A 15,380-nucleotide genomic window follows, 5' to 3' on the forward strand; every position below is an offset into this window, starting at 1 on the left:
TTCATCGTCATCGTCGTCGCTGCTCAGTACTAAGAAGGAATTCAACAGTTTGCAGAGCCGCTGGGTCCTGCTTCGTCTAACAAAAGGCTGGGTTGAAGGTGGGAGATGGTCTAACATGGTGGTGGTCCTTAAATCTCTCCTTCACAGTGCCTTACGACTCTCTCCCTCCCCCTGTCTCTTGTGAAATCAGTGATTTCATTAGGTCTAAAAATAACCTCTCTTTGGTTTTCACGTTTGACAGCAAAATTAAGCAAAAAACTTAATTAGCACAGTTATTCACTTAGACCCGATACATGAAAGTGGTTTTAATGAGAATGGGCTCACATACATTTAGCCATGGAGCAAAATTCAACTTCAGATTCTAATTGAATAATTGAAATGATAATTATGAACTGATTACCACATAGATGTAGACACATGGCACAAAATTAGAGTTCTAATTTGGAATTGCAATTTGAGTTTCTCTCTGCTTCACCTATTATTTTATATATAGATTAGAGGGATTCAATAGTAATAGTTGACAAGGACTAGATTTGGTATGATCATTGGAGCTAGTGATTGCTTACTTAAAGGGAATCAATAGTAAAAGTGGTTGACAAGGACTAGATTTGGTATAATGGTTGCTAGTGATTGCTTTAAAGATAATGTGTGATTATTTCCTTAGAACATCTCAATGTAAAAGATGTGGTTGGTTTGACTAGATTTAATATCTTCCCTTAATAAAAGCGCCTTCAGATAGGGAGGATCATGTTCCATTCAAATTCTTCAATTTTTTTTCTTAAATTTGTAAAAATGTTAAACTCGACTTGAAAAAAAGGAAACTTTTATTACTTGTCTTGTGAATAATAAATTTGAAAGATTAAAATTAAATGAAGCAATCAATGTCGGTTACTTAACCGACCTCCGGCAAGTATAAATAAGGACCAAGGAGTTCCCACGACTGTAGTAGCAGAGCACCATCTTTCTAGCGTGTGAGTGTCTAAGTGTCAAGTAAGAGTGTTAAGTGTAGTGCATAGGTGTTGTATATTAAGTGAAGTGAGTGCATTATAAGGTTTTTTTTTTTTTTTTTTTTTTTTTTTTTTTTTTTTTAATTTTTAATTTTAGAAAGGAGCATTGTTATTAATACCGTTTCGGAGCCCGTTTCGGTTTGTCCAGTGGAATGGAATATTTCGGTACCGGCCGATTTCGGCGTACCGTTTCAGGGTGTTTCGGAGTTCTTAAAAAATAATTTATATATATTCTTGTAAAACATAAAATTGTCAATTCTAATAAATAAATAACTAAATATCAAATAATACAAATTATTTAGTCTTAAGTCTTAAGTCTTAAACAAAAAAAACTCTTAAGTCTTAAACATCAATAACTTGAAATATAATATCAATTTAACATCACACAATAAGAAGATTACAAGACAATAACTAAATATCAAATAATACAAGATTTACTCCTCCTCTTCATCATCATCCATGAGAGAAGGATCAAATTCATCATCAAAAGAACTCCCAAATATAACTTTTTTAAAACAAATCCACTATGAAAGAATTGAAGTTTTTACAATAGAACTTAGACCACAACTTTCTCAAAAAAAAAAAAAAAAAAAAAACTTATACCACTAATATCCTATTGTAGCATTGAGTAGAAAACTTACTACCTCAATTCCATGATAACTCCAAGTCCATGGACTATTTCACTACAAAAAATAAAAAAGATTCTATAGCCGCGTTTTTAAAATGTGGCTATAGCTCTTGAAAACATGGCTATAGGTCAATTTGGCATATAGCCGCATTCTTTTAGTCATGTTTTCAGCTGTGGCCTAAAACCTGTAACTATAAGTCTGAGGGGTCTATAGCCGCATTTTTAAAAATGCAACTATAGGGCAAGGCCAATGGCCGCGTTTCTAAAAACACGGCTATAGGACATACTTTAGCCACATTTATGAAACGCGGCTATAAGAGACAACTACAGCCACATCTTAAAAATGCGGCTATAACCCCCTTTTTTTTTTTTTTTGGCTAGATGGCAAATGCATTGGATATAGATTTCTACACTAACTTATTTTACAATAATTATTTTAGATTTCTACAATAATTTTAAATTTCAAATTTTACATAAATCTACAATAATTTACTCTTAGATTTCTCATTTTCCCTTTCAAAATCACAAACCCAAATACAGAAATCACAAACTCAAATACAGAAATCACAAGAAATAATACATAAAAATCACAAACCCATACATTAATCCTATATATATAACCCAAATTTTAAAAAAAAAAAATTTCTTACTTTACAACAAGATTTGCCACAAGTTCAAATATATACAAAATAAATCCCCCAAATCCAAACCTGGGACCATTACATCAAGTTCAAAAATCTACAAATAGGATGAATGAATGTTGAAGATGCTATTATGTTAGTAAAATTCATTCATAAATAGGTTTTCAACATTATGTAAAATTCTTAAGGTGTGTTTCATTGGATTTATCGTACAAATAAAGATAGTAAAAAGAATATTAGGCAGCAATAATTTTGATACATTATCCTCTTCTCCATTAACATGTTCTAACAATTGTAGGTTTTTTCCCCTTTAGCACCAGGATTTCAGAAGTTCAAATAAAGAACAAAGATTTGCATAACGTATACTTCATATTGGCATACATCAATTGCACCAAAAAATGACAAGACATACAATATACTTATATGACAAATAATCTTTATTTTCATCATTCACATCATCTTTGCCAAAATAGAATAAACAATCTACTAATAATAATAATAATAATAATCAAAGTCCTATCTGAAAACAGTTCACTAAATATAGAAGTCATCAAATACTATAAGAATGACTCTTTTTTTGCCTAGGTAATACAATCTTATGACCACGTAAGTATGTTCTATATTGTTTTAATTACTTTAAATTACAATCAATTGTCTCCTCCTCTTCTTCTCAAAATATATATATATATATATATATATAAAATAATAATAATAATAATAATTGTCTCCTCCATTATATTAGAAGAAAAAAAAAAGTTTCGGTTTTAATTATTTTTTCCATTACTTAATATCAAGAAGTCACAATAATCATTCAAATAATAGTTAGATTCTTACTCATCTATATATATATGAATAGATCAACAAACCATAATATGGAGTCTACAAGTATAAGAGTAATATTCAACCGCACCAAAATTTACACGAAGATTTGTCTTTTTTTTTTTTTTACTTCTTTTTTTATTCTCATTCTTATTATGTCAATTTAAATTCATCGTTTTTGTAAAACCATGTTTACTCAACACTATTTAATTACAAAGTTTCTTGGGTATGTCATATATTTGATGGCTAACAAAATGATTCTTATGTGGTAAAAATTTCCTTTCGATGATTCACAAAATGATTCTTAAAGTATTATTATTATATATTTTTACTTTAAAATAAGTACCATACAATGATCATTAATAATATTCTCATGCATCACGTGGGTCTATGGCTAGTTATATTTAAAAATTGACACATCAAATTATAAGATTTGTAATATCTTTAATCATCTGGTTAAAGTTTTACTTTAAGAGATTTGTTACTCGACCATTTTAAGAATGTTTTGGTATCACATTTATGAGAAATATAAAAATTTACTGAAAAAAATTTCTTTTTTCTTTTCCTATTAAAAAATTACTAAAAATGTTTTATAAACCAACACAGTTAGGACATTCATTAACTTTTCCTTATCTTTAATATTAGTATTTTATTTTTGATAGCTACAACAAAAATGAGGGAGTTTCAAATCTAGATTTTCATTTAAAATGAGAACAATCAACGTCAATGCCACTAAATTAGAAGGTGCTTGACTTTAACATCACTCTTAAAAAAAAAAAAAAAAAAAAATAGAGACATGGAGGTGATAGTTACAATTTACAACACATATCAAGAAAAAAAAAAAAGACTTTTTAGTGCATTTGAGAAAGTTAGATTGGTAAGACTATAACCCCCATCAACAACCAGGTTCATTCCACTCACATACTTAGACTTTTTAGTGCATTTGAGAAAGTTGGATTGGTAAGACTATATCCCCCGTCAACAACCAAGTTTATCCCACTCACATATTTAGCCTCATCACTCCCCAAATATAGTGCCGCCTCAGCAATATCTTCAAGCTCCAATACCACTCCCTTCAAGTTTGCACAAGATGAAACCACATCCTCCACCTTATTTTTCTCCATCATCCCCATAGCTTTTCTTAGCATAGGAGTTGCAGCTGAAAAAGGAGACACACAATTAACTCTTATTCCATATTGTCCCAACTCCACACTTAAGTTCTTAGTCATTCCCACCACAGCATGCTTTGATGCCACATAAGAATGTGGAACATCGCTAGCCATTACTGAAGCAATGCTTGAGGTGAAGAGAATGCTTCCTTTTTTAGCTGGAATCATAACCCTAGCAGCATGCTTGGCACCCAAGAAAGCACCGAAAACGTTCACGTCTAAAACCCTTTTGAAATCTTTGTTTTCTGATTCTAAAATTCGTGATTCCATGTTGCCTGAAATGCCAGCATTGTTGAACATGATGTCTAGCTTTCCATACTTGGATACAGCCATGTCCACAGCCCTTTCGACATCAGATTCATTCGTTACATCACAATGGATGTAAGAGATGGATTCAGAGCTAATGTCGTTGCAAACTAAGTGGCCAAGCTCGTCTTGGACATCAGCAATAAGGACCATAGCACCATGTTGAACAAAAAGCCTTGCAGTGGTCTCACCTATGCCACTGGCACCACCGGTTATTAACGCTACCTTACCTTCTAACCTTCAAGGACAAAGAAATAAGGAAACTAAAATTTATTAATCTAAACTCTTAGCTAATTTTTAATATAACATAAATTATAGAAAAAAAAAAGTGAATTAGAGGATATAGAAAAAAAAAATGTTGTTATAAGAATACCTTTTGGTGATGGGAGTTGAAGAATTAGCATTCATCTTTTCCTTAAAATTGATGTGAAATCTCTGCCAAATCAAAGATGTGAGTTACAGGAAGGTTGAGTTTGGTGATGGAGAGGTGGTGGGGATAGTGATACAATAAATAAGTTACTTTTAACTAATTTTAGCATCTGAAGTTTCCTGCCAACGTAAAAGATATCAAAAACAACTAATGTCTTATTCAGATTAATTTAAGGTCATTCAAAAGTGTATAAATCAATTTTAAATCTTTTGACAAAATTATAAGAGAAATATTATGTTCACAACATTTTCATAAAAAATTGTAAATGCTATATTCTAATTGGCCATTACTAGTAGGAAAAAAGAAATTCTAGTGGTGAATTCAAATTAAAACCAATAATAACTTATCAACTAAGATTTGTTGCGAAAATATTATAGATGTAGCACTTTCTTAAATTATAAAAATCTAAACATAGGCATATGAAAAGAAATTTCCTGGCATTAAATAAAACTTTTGTGTCCAATTGAGTCACAAATCTTATAGATAATCAAATTGACTATTTGACCGGCATGATTTAAGAAAAATGATAACTAAAGCTATCTACATGTTTAAGATGATGTTTATCCAAGAAAAACATGTTTAAGATGACAAGCCTAATCCTAATAAAGGCACAGGACCATCAAATTTTTTTTTTTTTTTCATACAATATAGAAATTCTACTCTAGCGGTCTAGCCTAATCTAAGTGTATATATGTGTGTAAAACTCCCTTTTGAAGACTTGAACTTCAACCCTTGCCCTCTATACCACAAATTTATTGAAAATATTTTACTTGTACAACAAATTTATTAACCATGTATTATGTATGGTTATTTTAGGACTTAGTATCAAGGTGGTCGATACCGTACTGGTACTGGCTGGTATGTATACCGTTATTGAAACGCCAACATTTGGTACCAGTTTAAATACCGGCCTATTTTGGGCATTACTGAGCGTAATAGCCGGTACCAAAAAAAAAAAAACTTTTTTTTTTTTTTTTTTAGTTTTGTAATTTGAATTTTTTTAAGGGCAGAATGGTAACTTATTTGCATTAACTTATTAATTTTATTTGTTTTCTTAGTATGCAATGAACAATTGTGAGAGTGCTTTTTTCTTTAGCACACAGGCCCAAGAATCCTGGGCCAAATAGTTGTGTTTTGGTGGACTGGGCTTGGTTCACCGCAGCTAAATGGGGGTTGATTACGAACCAAGTTGTGCGCAAGTCACATAAATCTCCTCAAGGCAAAAATGCGATTCCTCCCCGGGCGTACTGTCGTGAGATCCCGGGACGTACTGTCGTGGGATCCCGGGGGCGTATTAGGCCTGTAAGAACCCAGAATCTCTGGTTTTCTGCACTATACAATCTTTCTCCATGCTTGTTATGCAATGGAGTTTTGTCCTTTCCTTTTACCTCTATAGGTCCTACACAAGAACAACTATACAATGCACATATCTTCAAATAATTGTTAGTTTCTTAGATTAGGATATATATATATATATATATATATATGTATGTATTAATACGTATACATATATGTAAATGAATTTCATAAGGATGATTCAGCCACGAGGATCCTGGCCCCAATTCTCACAGACTTATGCTTTTGCACAAGACTTGTGGGATTTGGAACTCAAGTCTGAGTGGCTTTGCTTGGGCAGGGACTTAGCTTTACAAGCAAGAATATATGTATTGAGCAGCAAGAAGCAGTAAAGAAATATGCAAAGTAATTGTTAGAAATTCTCAAATCAATATGAGATATTTCATTATTTTTCTTGATTGTGGATTACAAATGTGCTCACTAAGACGTGATACAAGGTTCAAATAAGCTCAAAAATTACAGACTTTGATGGCTATTCAAGCCTCTAAGACTTGCAAAGTTTGAATCATTTTGAATCCAAGTATGTGCTATAGTGGCTGTTTCTGGGATACCGGAAGACATTCCTCTGTTCTTCTTAAATTTTACAGAGTTCTAATGACTCTGTTTTGATATTCTTCCTACTGAAAATCCTCCCCCTTCAACATGGGTTTTCTCTTCCTTTTATAGCGTGTTTTCTAGGGCTCTGAGGTACTAGTGATTTCTCTCTTTTGCCCCTCAGAGCTCGTGCTGTGACATTTTCTTAGGGGCTCGTCTCTTCCTTTTTTTCTCATGGTTTTCATCTTTTAATACTGTTTCTCTAAAAGTCACTTGCTAACTTTCCATTCTGGGGCGTCCTTGGAGAGCTAACCTTCACCCTTTCTTCTTTCAAGGCTTTTTACCTTTTAGACTAAGCTTTTTGGCTGTCCTTCTTGCTGTCATTTTTCCCAAGTGAGCAGAATCCATTCCTGCTGGGTTGAAAGTTTTCCCAGCCACTTCCCTTTATAGTTCTTCATTCTGGGTTTCTCGATGTACCAGCTTTTTATTCATGAATTGTCACTCTCCAAGTTTCTGGTTCTTTGCTGTACCACTGGGTGCTTGAGAAGGACATATCTGTTCTTCATTTATTGTATTTCGTGGTAACCCTTTTGAGCTGTCTCAATCCCACGTTAGCTGTGCTGCACGTCCCGAGGATCCCGAGCCTCTGGCAGCCTCTGGGTATCCCGGCCCAGTTCTTTCACTGGATTTTGCTGGATTTTTTAATGGCCTTTTTGCTGGAAATCTGAACATAAATTGGGCCTTAATGTTGATTCTTCTTGCTGCTTGAATTGGGCCTTCTTTACTTTTCATGGAATGGGCTTTCTTGTGAAATTTTAGCCTTCAACAACAATTAAGCTTTCTATTTATATATATATATATTTTTTTTTTTCTTTCAATTGATGATAAAGTCTAAAATCATAAATAATTTGTTCTGAATTGAAGTAATGTTTTATGGTAAACTTTTATATTTATTATAATACACACACACACATATAAAATAATGGTAAACCCGAAACAGTACACCGGTATTGATTGATACCGAAATATATCGTTCTACTGGTCAAACTGGTACAGCCACCGGTATAAGATTAACTCCCTTGTTTAGTATTCTATAAATATGATATCTCACATTGAGTTTGTGAGAGTGTCTTTTTTCGGGATACTCAGGCCCAAGGATCCCAAGCCTGAATGAAAAAAGAAAGGATTTGGTGGACTGGGCCTTGACTCACCGCAGCTAAATGGCTGTTTAAGAATCAAGTGAATGCAGAGAATACTCCTGACAACATACAAAAAACGACAAACAAGGATATCGAGGAGTGCCAGAAATTAACAACGTAAGCTCAAAAAGAAAAGAAAAGCAGGATTAGCAAGACGATAAAAAAAGTACTGTGGGGATCCTGGGAATTATGAAACTGTATTTCATTAAAGCATTATCTGTTTGATTACAGCAAGCTTACTAGGACGTGATACAAGGTCCAATCGAGCTCAAAAATTGCAGCCTTGAATGGCTATTTTAGCCTTCAAAACTTGCGAAGTTTGATTCTCGTTGGATCCGAGTATGTGCCATAGTTGCTTTTACAGGATATCGGGAAGCAGTATTTGTTTTTCCTTTAGTATTCTTTTTGCCTGGACTTTCTGATGATTTTTTCTAGTGAATCTCTTCTTTCTCTTGTTCCTTTCTTTTTTTCTCGCTGCTTTCTTCACAACCCATCCTCTCCTTTTATAGTGGAGTTTTTCTGGGCGTCTTGGGGAACCGTTGGTTCCCCTGTTTTGGTCTTTTGCAAACAGAGTATGTTCTGTCCTCATCATCTCGGTAAGTCCCCTTTTCCGTTTTCTCTCATTCTTTCCTTTTCTTGGTTCTGATTCCTTCGAAAGCTTCTGGTTGGCCATCCTCTTTGGGATGTGCTGAGGTATGCCCTTCTCGGCATCCTCACTTCTGGCGTCTTTTACCTTTCTGTTTCTTTCCTATTTGGGCGGAATCATGTTCTGCTCTTTTGAAATTGTTTTGTTATCATTCTTCTTCCTTGTCTTGGTTCCCCGACGCCTTTTCTGTCTGTGCCATGAAGGGTCGCTTGCGTTCTTTTGTTTTTCTTGTTTTCTTTTTCTGTCTTCTTTCTATCGATCTGTCCTGGTCTTCTTTTTCTTTGCGCTGATTGATGGTGCCTGAGGATCCTTGCGTTTTATACTTTGCTGTGATGTTCTCTCTCTTTTTTCTTTGGTTGCTTTTCCTTTTCTGGGCTTCGGGATCCTCAGGGCCTTTTGTATAATCCCTTTGGACTTGGTCTGCGTTTTCTTTTTTTTTTGGGCTTAACTCACTCTTTCTTGGGCTTAGCTTATTCTTTCTTGGGCTTAGCTTATTCTTTCTTGGGCTTATTTTTACTGTGATTTTTTAGACCTCAACATTTAGCCCCCCGAGCTCGTGGGTTACCTGAAGCCCACGCGTGAGTGATTTAGGTTTCCTTAGGTTTTTGTGGGATCCCAGCTCTCTTCTGCTGCTTTTGGTCGCCCCCTTTTTTGCGTGTTGTGTTCTTTTATAATTATTACTTTTCGCAACTTCCTCTTTACACGGGACGTGGCAGTTGAGTATTTGAAATAAAACTCTCCTACCCACTTATCTCGTTTCCCATTGCTTCTCATTAATAACTGCTGATTAACCCCCTCTTCAAATTAAATTTTTTGCAACTGGCGCGTCTTTTCATAAACTGTTTTTCCCAACTGCTACTTGCGCCTTTATTGTAGCCGTTTCACCTTATCATTTTGCTTCTCTGAACTTTTTTCATTCCCTGAGTTTTTCTTCTTCTCTGTTACTCTGGTCTTCCCTTTTTCGCACTTTCAATCTCTTTTCTCTTCAGAGTGTGTGCTGTTTCCATGGCTTCTTCTTCTTCTCGAAAGAGGAGAGAGCGTACCCCCAGTCCTTCTGAGGGGGAAGGTTCTTCTGGTTCTGCTCCGAGCGATTCCCGCGAGGTTGCTAAACGTCCGGCCTTCCCTTTACGGGATCCTTGGTATTCTCTCAGTTTATTTTTCCCTCATATATCTCATGGTGAGGCTCCTCCATCCCCTCACGTTTGGCTATTTTCTGGCCAAGCGGGTTTCGCTGGTTCTGCCCAGGTTCCTGACCCTAGAGAGATTTTTGATCTCCAGATCAGACAAGGAATCCGAGAGGCGGTTCCTATTTTCTTCGATTTTGTTCCGGGAAAGATTCAGGGTTGGCCTATATGGGTAGACAAAGAACTGTCTGATGCTGAGTTTGTGGGTCGTTTGGAGCGCGCCGGCATCCTAAAGGCAGTGGCTATTTCCAGAAACCTTGAGGGTTTCAGAGACGCCAAAGGGCTCAGGCATCTGGTACGTCGTTGGTGTCCTTCCCTTCATACTTTTTTCTTTTCTACTGGTGAATTGACAATCACCTTGGAGGATGTGGTTAATAACTTCCTCCTCTCGGTGTTTGGTGAAGAAAATCCCTTTGATATTGATCTTTCTGGTGAGGATCTCGTGGTAGAAGAGAAATTATTTGGTCATTTTGGTGGTCGCTCCGCCTCTCCTGGTGGTAAGCCGGCTAGGATGGGGAGATGGGTGATGACCCTCTCTCGTGAAAAGGATAAGGAAGTGAGGTGGGCCGGTTTCCTGGCCTTTTGGCTTAGTAAATTTTTGTTCAGTGAGTTCCCTGGGTACGGAGTTAAGTCTTCATTTTTTCCGTTGGCAATTAAGTTGGCTCGGGGTACCCAGTATCCTTTGGCCCCTCTGTTTTTGGGTCATGTTTATTCTCAACTGGACCAGCTTCATGGAGATGAGGCTGAGGGTGACTCTTGCTATGTGATTACTTCATCTCTTCATTGTGCCATTCTTCAAATTTTCATGTGAGACCGTTCTGCAGCTACCTTGGCTAAGTGTAGAAATTTGAAGTTTGTGAAGGACAAGTTCCAAGGATCCCCCGACATAGTGAAGGGTCTTTGTGGCAATTCTACTGATGCCTTTCCCATTATTTTTCGTTGGATTAGCTTGAAGGGTGGTGGCCTCAATCTTGTGGAGTTGTTTGACCAAGCAGGGAGCTTATATTGGAGATCCCCTCGTGAGTTTGGTCCTGGCTTTGCGTGTGATTCTGTGTTATCTTCTTTTTTATCTTCAACAGGTAATACCTTTGACTTGCGCCGTGGTGATGAGGGCAGTCTGGCTTATCTTGCCTGCATTAGCCCCTCCTGGCTTCCTGTGCCTTCCTCAAGTGGCCCAAAATATACTCATTACTCAGCACACCGGGTGCTTCGACAGTTTGGTTTTGATCAGGACATTCCGCCAGTCTTTAAGGATGTGGTGCCATCCCTTCCTTCCTTGGATCCTTTCTTGAGGCTGCAGGCCTTTTCTTATTGGTCGCGGAGGAGCCCCCAGTTCGTAGTGCCTAACTCCCAGAGAGGAGTCTTTGCTTCCAATGGCTATACCGGTTATTGGAGAAGAGTACAAAAATCTTTTGTTGACTATGTTGGCACTGGTACAATTCGGGAAGTCCCGAATTCTGGCATTGTTTCTGCTCCGACAGCTAATAGACGTTTATCCCTTCCTACTGCTGGATTGTTTCTGCTGCTGCAAGCAGCAAGACTGGGTTTGCAGAGTGGCATTCCTCTAGGGGAGGTTGGGTGACTTATGGACAGGATTTTCCTGAGGCCTGGCTGGGTGACAGTCTTATCATTGGTACCTCCTCTGGGGTGCCCATCAAAAAGGGTGCAACAGAGACAATTAGTGTTGCTACTGCTAAAGGTAAGGATGTTAAGTTGAAGAAAATGAAAGCTGCTGATGTTGGCGAAAGTGCAGGGGGTGTGGAGATAGGCTCTGAAGCAAAAAGAAGGAAAACGGGGAAATCTCAAGCACACTTGGCATCTCACGAAGGCAAGGATGTCAGGGAACCTTTAGTTTCAAGGACCCGGAAGAAGACCAAGGTAGAGTCTTCTTTTCCCCAGGTTCCTGTGACTGCTTCAGTCCATGGTTCTTTAGGATCCTCTGGTTTGGTATCCCAGCCTCCTTTAGGACCCTCTGGGCGTACTCGTAGTAAGCAAAAGACTTCCAGAGAATCTGTAGAGAGAGAGAGAAGGGCAAGACTTCTTTCCTTCTTCTCTCTTTTTTTTTTCGCATTCATTTTCTATCTTTGCTGACGAGTGGTGATTTCCTTTGCAGTCCAAGCGCAAGTCTGATTATAAGAAGGGTAAGAGCCAATCTTCTGGAGACGACGTGGTACGTGTGTTCCCCCTTCTTCTGTTCTTTCTGTGTTGCTAGTATTCCTGCTGTTTTCTTTTTTTTTTACTTAGTATTGCCTTCTCTGCTTCTCCTTTCTTTAGGTGGAGGTATCCCCTCCTGTAACTGGCAAGGCTCTGGGGGAGGAAACTATCACAGCTCTTTCTGTCATTTTTCCTGTTATGGGGGAGGAGCCCCCTACTAATGACCCTGCTGAGGAAACTGGGCAGCCGATGCAAGGTTCCCAGGATTCTCAGGATCCCAAAGCTTCTAGGATCCCATCATCTCAAAGTCCCCATCTTGCACGCACTCCTAGTCCTATCAGGACTGTGTTTCCTCAATCCTTGTCAGATAAGGATGCTTTGGGAGACACTCCTTTATCCAAACAAACAAGTAAACCTTGTTTCTTTTGAAGTGGCGTTATGCTTTACTTTCTTTTCCAGTTTCTCTTGAGTTCCTTCTTTTTCCTTTTAGGTCAAACCAGTGAGAAACCCGCTCCCAGTGTTGCCTCTTCTTTAGAATCAGAGAGCTCAGAAGGTGAGTGTAAGCTGCTCCATCGTGTTTTCCTTTTTCTTTCCCCCCTTTCTCTTTTTTTTTTTTTTTATATATGGCGAAGCCCCCTGCATCTATCCCTTCCTTTAGCCAATTTGCCATCGGTCCTTCACCTTTTCTTCAACTTGCCTTATGTTCCTTCCCAGAATCTTCGGGGACGTCAGGAGATCAGGAAGAAGAGGTTCTGCCTCAAGAAACTGGAACCAGTTTGTTTCTTCTAAATCTGTTCTTCCTTTTCTTTTTCTTCTTTTTTTTTGAATATTGATACAGGCTTTGCAGGTTCTGAGCCTGTTATCCCTGAAGGAATTGTGAGACCTGTTGAAGTTGCTGACCTTCATCCAGAGCAAAAGGCTGCAAGTCCTCAGGTTTCTGCAAGTGGTGACGCGGTGATGGGGGATGCCTCGAAGGTGGCTGCCTCAGATCTTGATTCAAAGCTTTCTTCTTTCCTGGCTCGCTTCGATCTTTTGGAATTCAACAGTCTTCCTGCCAGCCACTTTCATGTCTTTGGGTCTTCTTATGGCAGCTTCCTGCGCTTCTCTGTTCCTGTGGAGGGCTTGCCGCTGCTAGAGAGCCTGCTCAAGAGTCACGGGGATTTTACCAGTGGCTTCAGGGGAGGCATTTTTCTAGGCAATATTTTGATGGAGTTGCTGTGTGCTGTGTTGATTTCTCTAAGGAATTCCTATGTTGATTCGTTGTCTGAAGAAAAGCTTCTGGAATGGAGAGGGGTGGTGCAGGATCTTCTAGAGGCCAAGTTTAATTTGTCTTTCCTGCTGGATCACTTGCATCTGCTGGCTCATATGCTGTTTCAAAGGCAATCATTCAAGAGTATAGACACTGAGATAGTTGTTGCTGAGGAAGCTTTGGCTCATGCTCACAAAATTTTACAAGATTTGAAAGTCAAGCGGCAGAGGATCCTTTCTTCTTTGGCTGTTCCTGCCATTTCTCCAGATGCTTCTCTGTTGGCCGGCCTCATTCCTTAGCTTTTTTTTTTTCATTTATATGAACAATTTGGGGTTGTATAAGTTTTTTTTTTGAACATTGCTCTGCTCTTTGCTTTCTCTTTTGTGCTTCAAAACTGCTTCTTATTTCTTAGTATGTGAATCTGCCTTTTTCCTTGGATATATATTGTCTTTACTTTCTTGTGACTCTTTTCTTTTCTGAGTCCTGGACCATGGTTCCCACAGGCTTCACTGTAAGTTCTGGTCCAGGTACCTGGTGATTTATTGTGCAAGTACTGAACTGGGTACACTAGTATCCTTTTCTATGTATGTTTTTTTTTTTTTGAGATATGGTCCCAGTTCATGAACTTTGACAGGTTCCCCCTTTGCCAAGTGCTAGGCTAGGTATCCTAGATATTTTCTTTTATTCTGTGATCCTAGACCTATGCACTTGGGACTGTTTGTGGGATATCTGAAATTATTTGTGAGGTGGATCCTGGGCCATATGTAAAAGGGTATTACACATTCTCCCCTTTTTTGACTCAGGTATCCTTCCTTGAATTTATCCATATTTAGTCTTTGCAGTAAAGAAAAACTTAAATGTTGCAGAAACAGGAATTCCATTAAAACATGATCATTTTTTTTTTAGGAACAAATAAAAAGTCTTTTGGTGTAGCATTGACCACAAAGTGTCAATCTATCACATGTTCCTGAACAAAATTATCTTAGACCAGAATTCTTGATAAAGACTGAAAAAAAAAGACAAAAAAAAAGGAACTTAGCAGATAGTGAAGCTGGTGAAAGGACCCTGAGGTACTGGGGATCCCCTTGTCCTTATGCATAATATTGCTTCAGCCATTTCCCGTTTATGGGTTCTGTCAGGACTGTTCCATCTTCTTTGGCAAGGTAATAGTATCCACTTTCATGAGCTGCATTGATGATGTAGGGTCCTTCCCATTTTGGGGTGAACTTGGAAGGCCCTGGCAGGTTCCTCCTCACGTGCTCCGCCATCCTTAGCACTAATTGCCCTTTGGTGAACACTCTTGGGCGTACTGCTTGTGCATATGCTCTGGTCATTCTTTGCTGGTATCTTTGGCTCCTTTTCTTGGCCAGTTCCCTTTCTTCTTCTACTCCTTCCAGATCTACTAATCTCTTTTCATTGCTTGCGTCTTCACTTTCTCCCTGATTTTCCTCAAGAACTACCCTTGGTGTAGGAATGATCAACTCCACAGGGCTGATGGCCTCTGTTCCATAAACCAGGGAGAATGGGGAGAATCCTGTGGCTGTCTTTACAGAGCTCCTACATGCCCAAAGCACATCTGCCAGATGGTCACTCCATTTTCCTCCATACTCATGCTTCATTTTCTTAAGGATTTTTAATATTACCCTGTTAGTAGCTTCAGCTTGGCCGTTTCCTTGTGGGTAGTATGGGGTAGATCTTCCCTGCTTGATGTGGTATGCTTCAGTTAATCCCTTCACATCTTTGTTTATAAATGGGGTTCCATTGTCACTGATAAGTCTTCTGGGGATCCCGAACCTTGTAATGATGTGGTCTCGAATGAAATTTGCTACAGCTGCTCCAGTAGCTTTTTTCAAAGGGATGGCCTCTACCCATTTTGTAAAGTACTCCGTGGCTGCCAGGATCCATATATAACCATTGGATGGAGGGTTTATGGGCCCTATGAGATCGAGCCCCCAAGTATGAAAAGGCCATGGTGTCGTCATATCCTGTAGGACATTTGGGTGAGTGTGAATCGCATCCCCTAGGACTTGGCAAGCATGACATGTTTTGACCAGCTCC

The 15,380-nt window shown here is 38.2% G+C and overlaps 2 protein-coding genes across 5 annotated transcripts in view; one reads left to right on the forward strand and one right to left on the reverse strand.

The window, feature by feature from the left end:
- LOC126716548 (protein DETOXIFICATION 12-like) overlaps window positions 1-15,380 on the forward strand; it is a 138,021-nt gene that overhangs the window by 27,623 nt on the left and 95,018 nt on the right. The gene's annotated exons all lie outside the window — the stretch shown is intronic.
- On the reverse strand, window positions 3,879-5,095 carry LOC126716636 (short chain aldehyde dehydrogenase 1-like). The gene is made up of 2 exons (XM_050417563.1): window positions 4,944-5,095; window positions 3,879-4,808 (listed from the first exon to the last, which is right to left on the reverse strand). The coding sequence occupies exons 1-2, from the start codon at window positions 4,976-4,978 to the stop codon at window positions 4,013-4,015; spliced, it is 831 nt and encodes a 276-aa protein (XP_050273520.1). The 5' UTR covers window positions 4,979-5,095; the 3' UTR covers window positions 3,879-4,012.

This window comes from Quercus robur, chromosome 1 (assembly GCF_932294415.1).
Source record: "Quercus robur chromosome 1, dhQueRobu3.1, whole genome shotgun sequence".
Classification (NCBI taxonomy): domain Eukaryota; kingdom Viridiplantae; phylum Streptophyta; class Magnoliopsida; order Fagales; family Fagaceae; genus Quercus; species Quercus robur.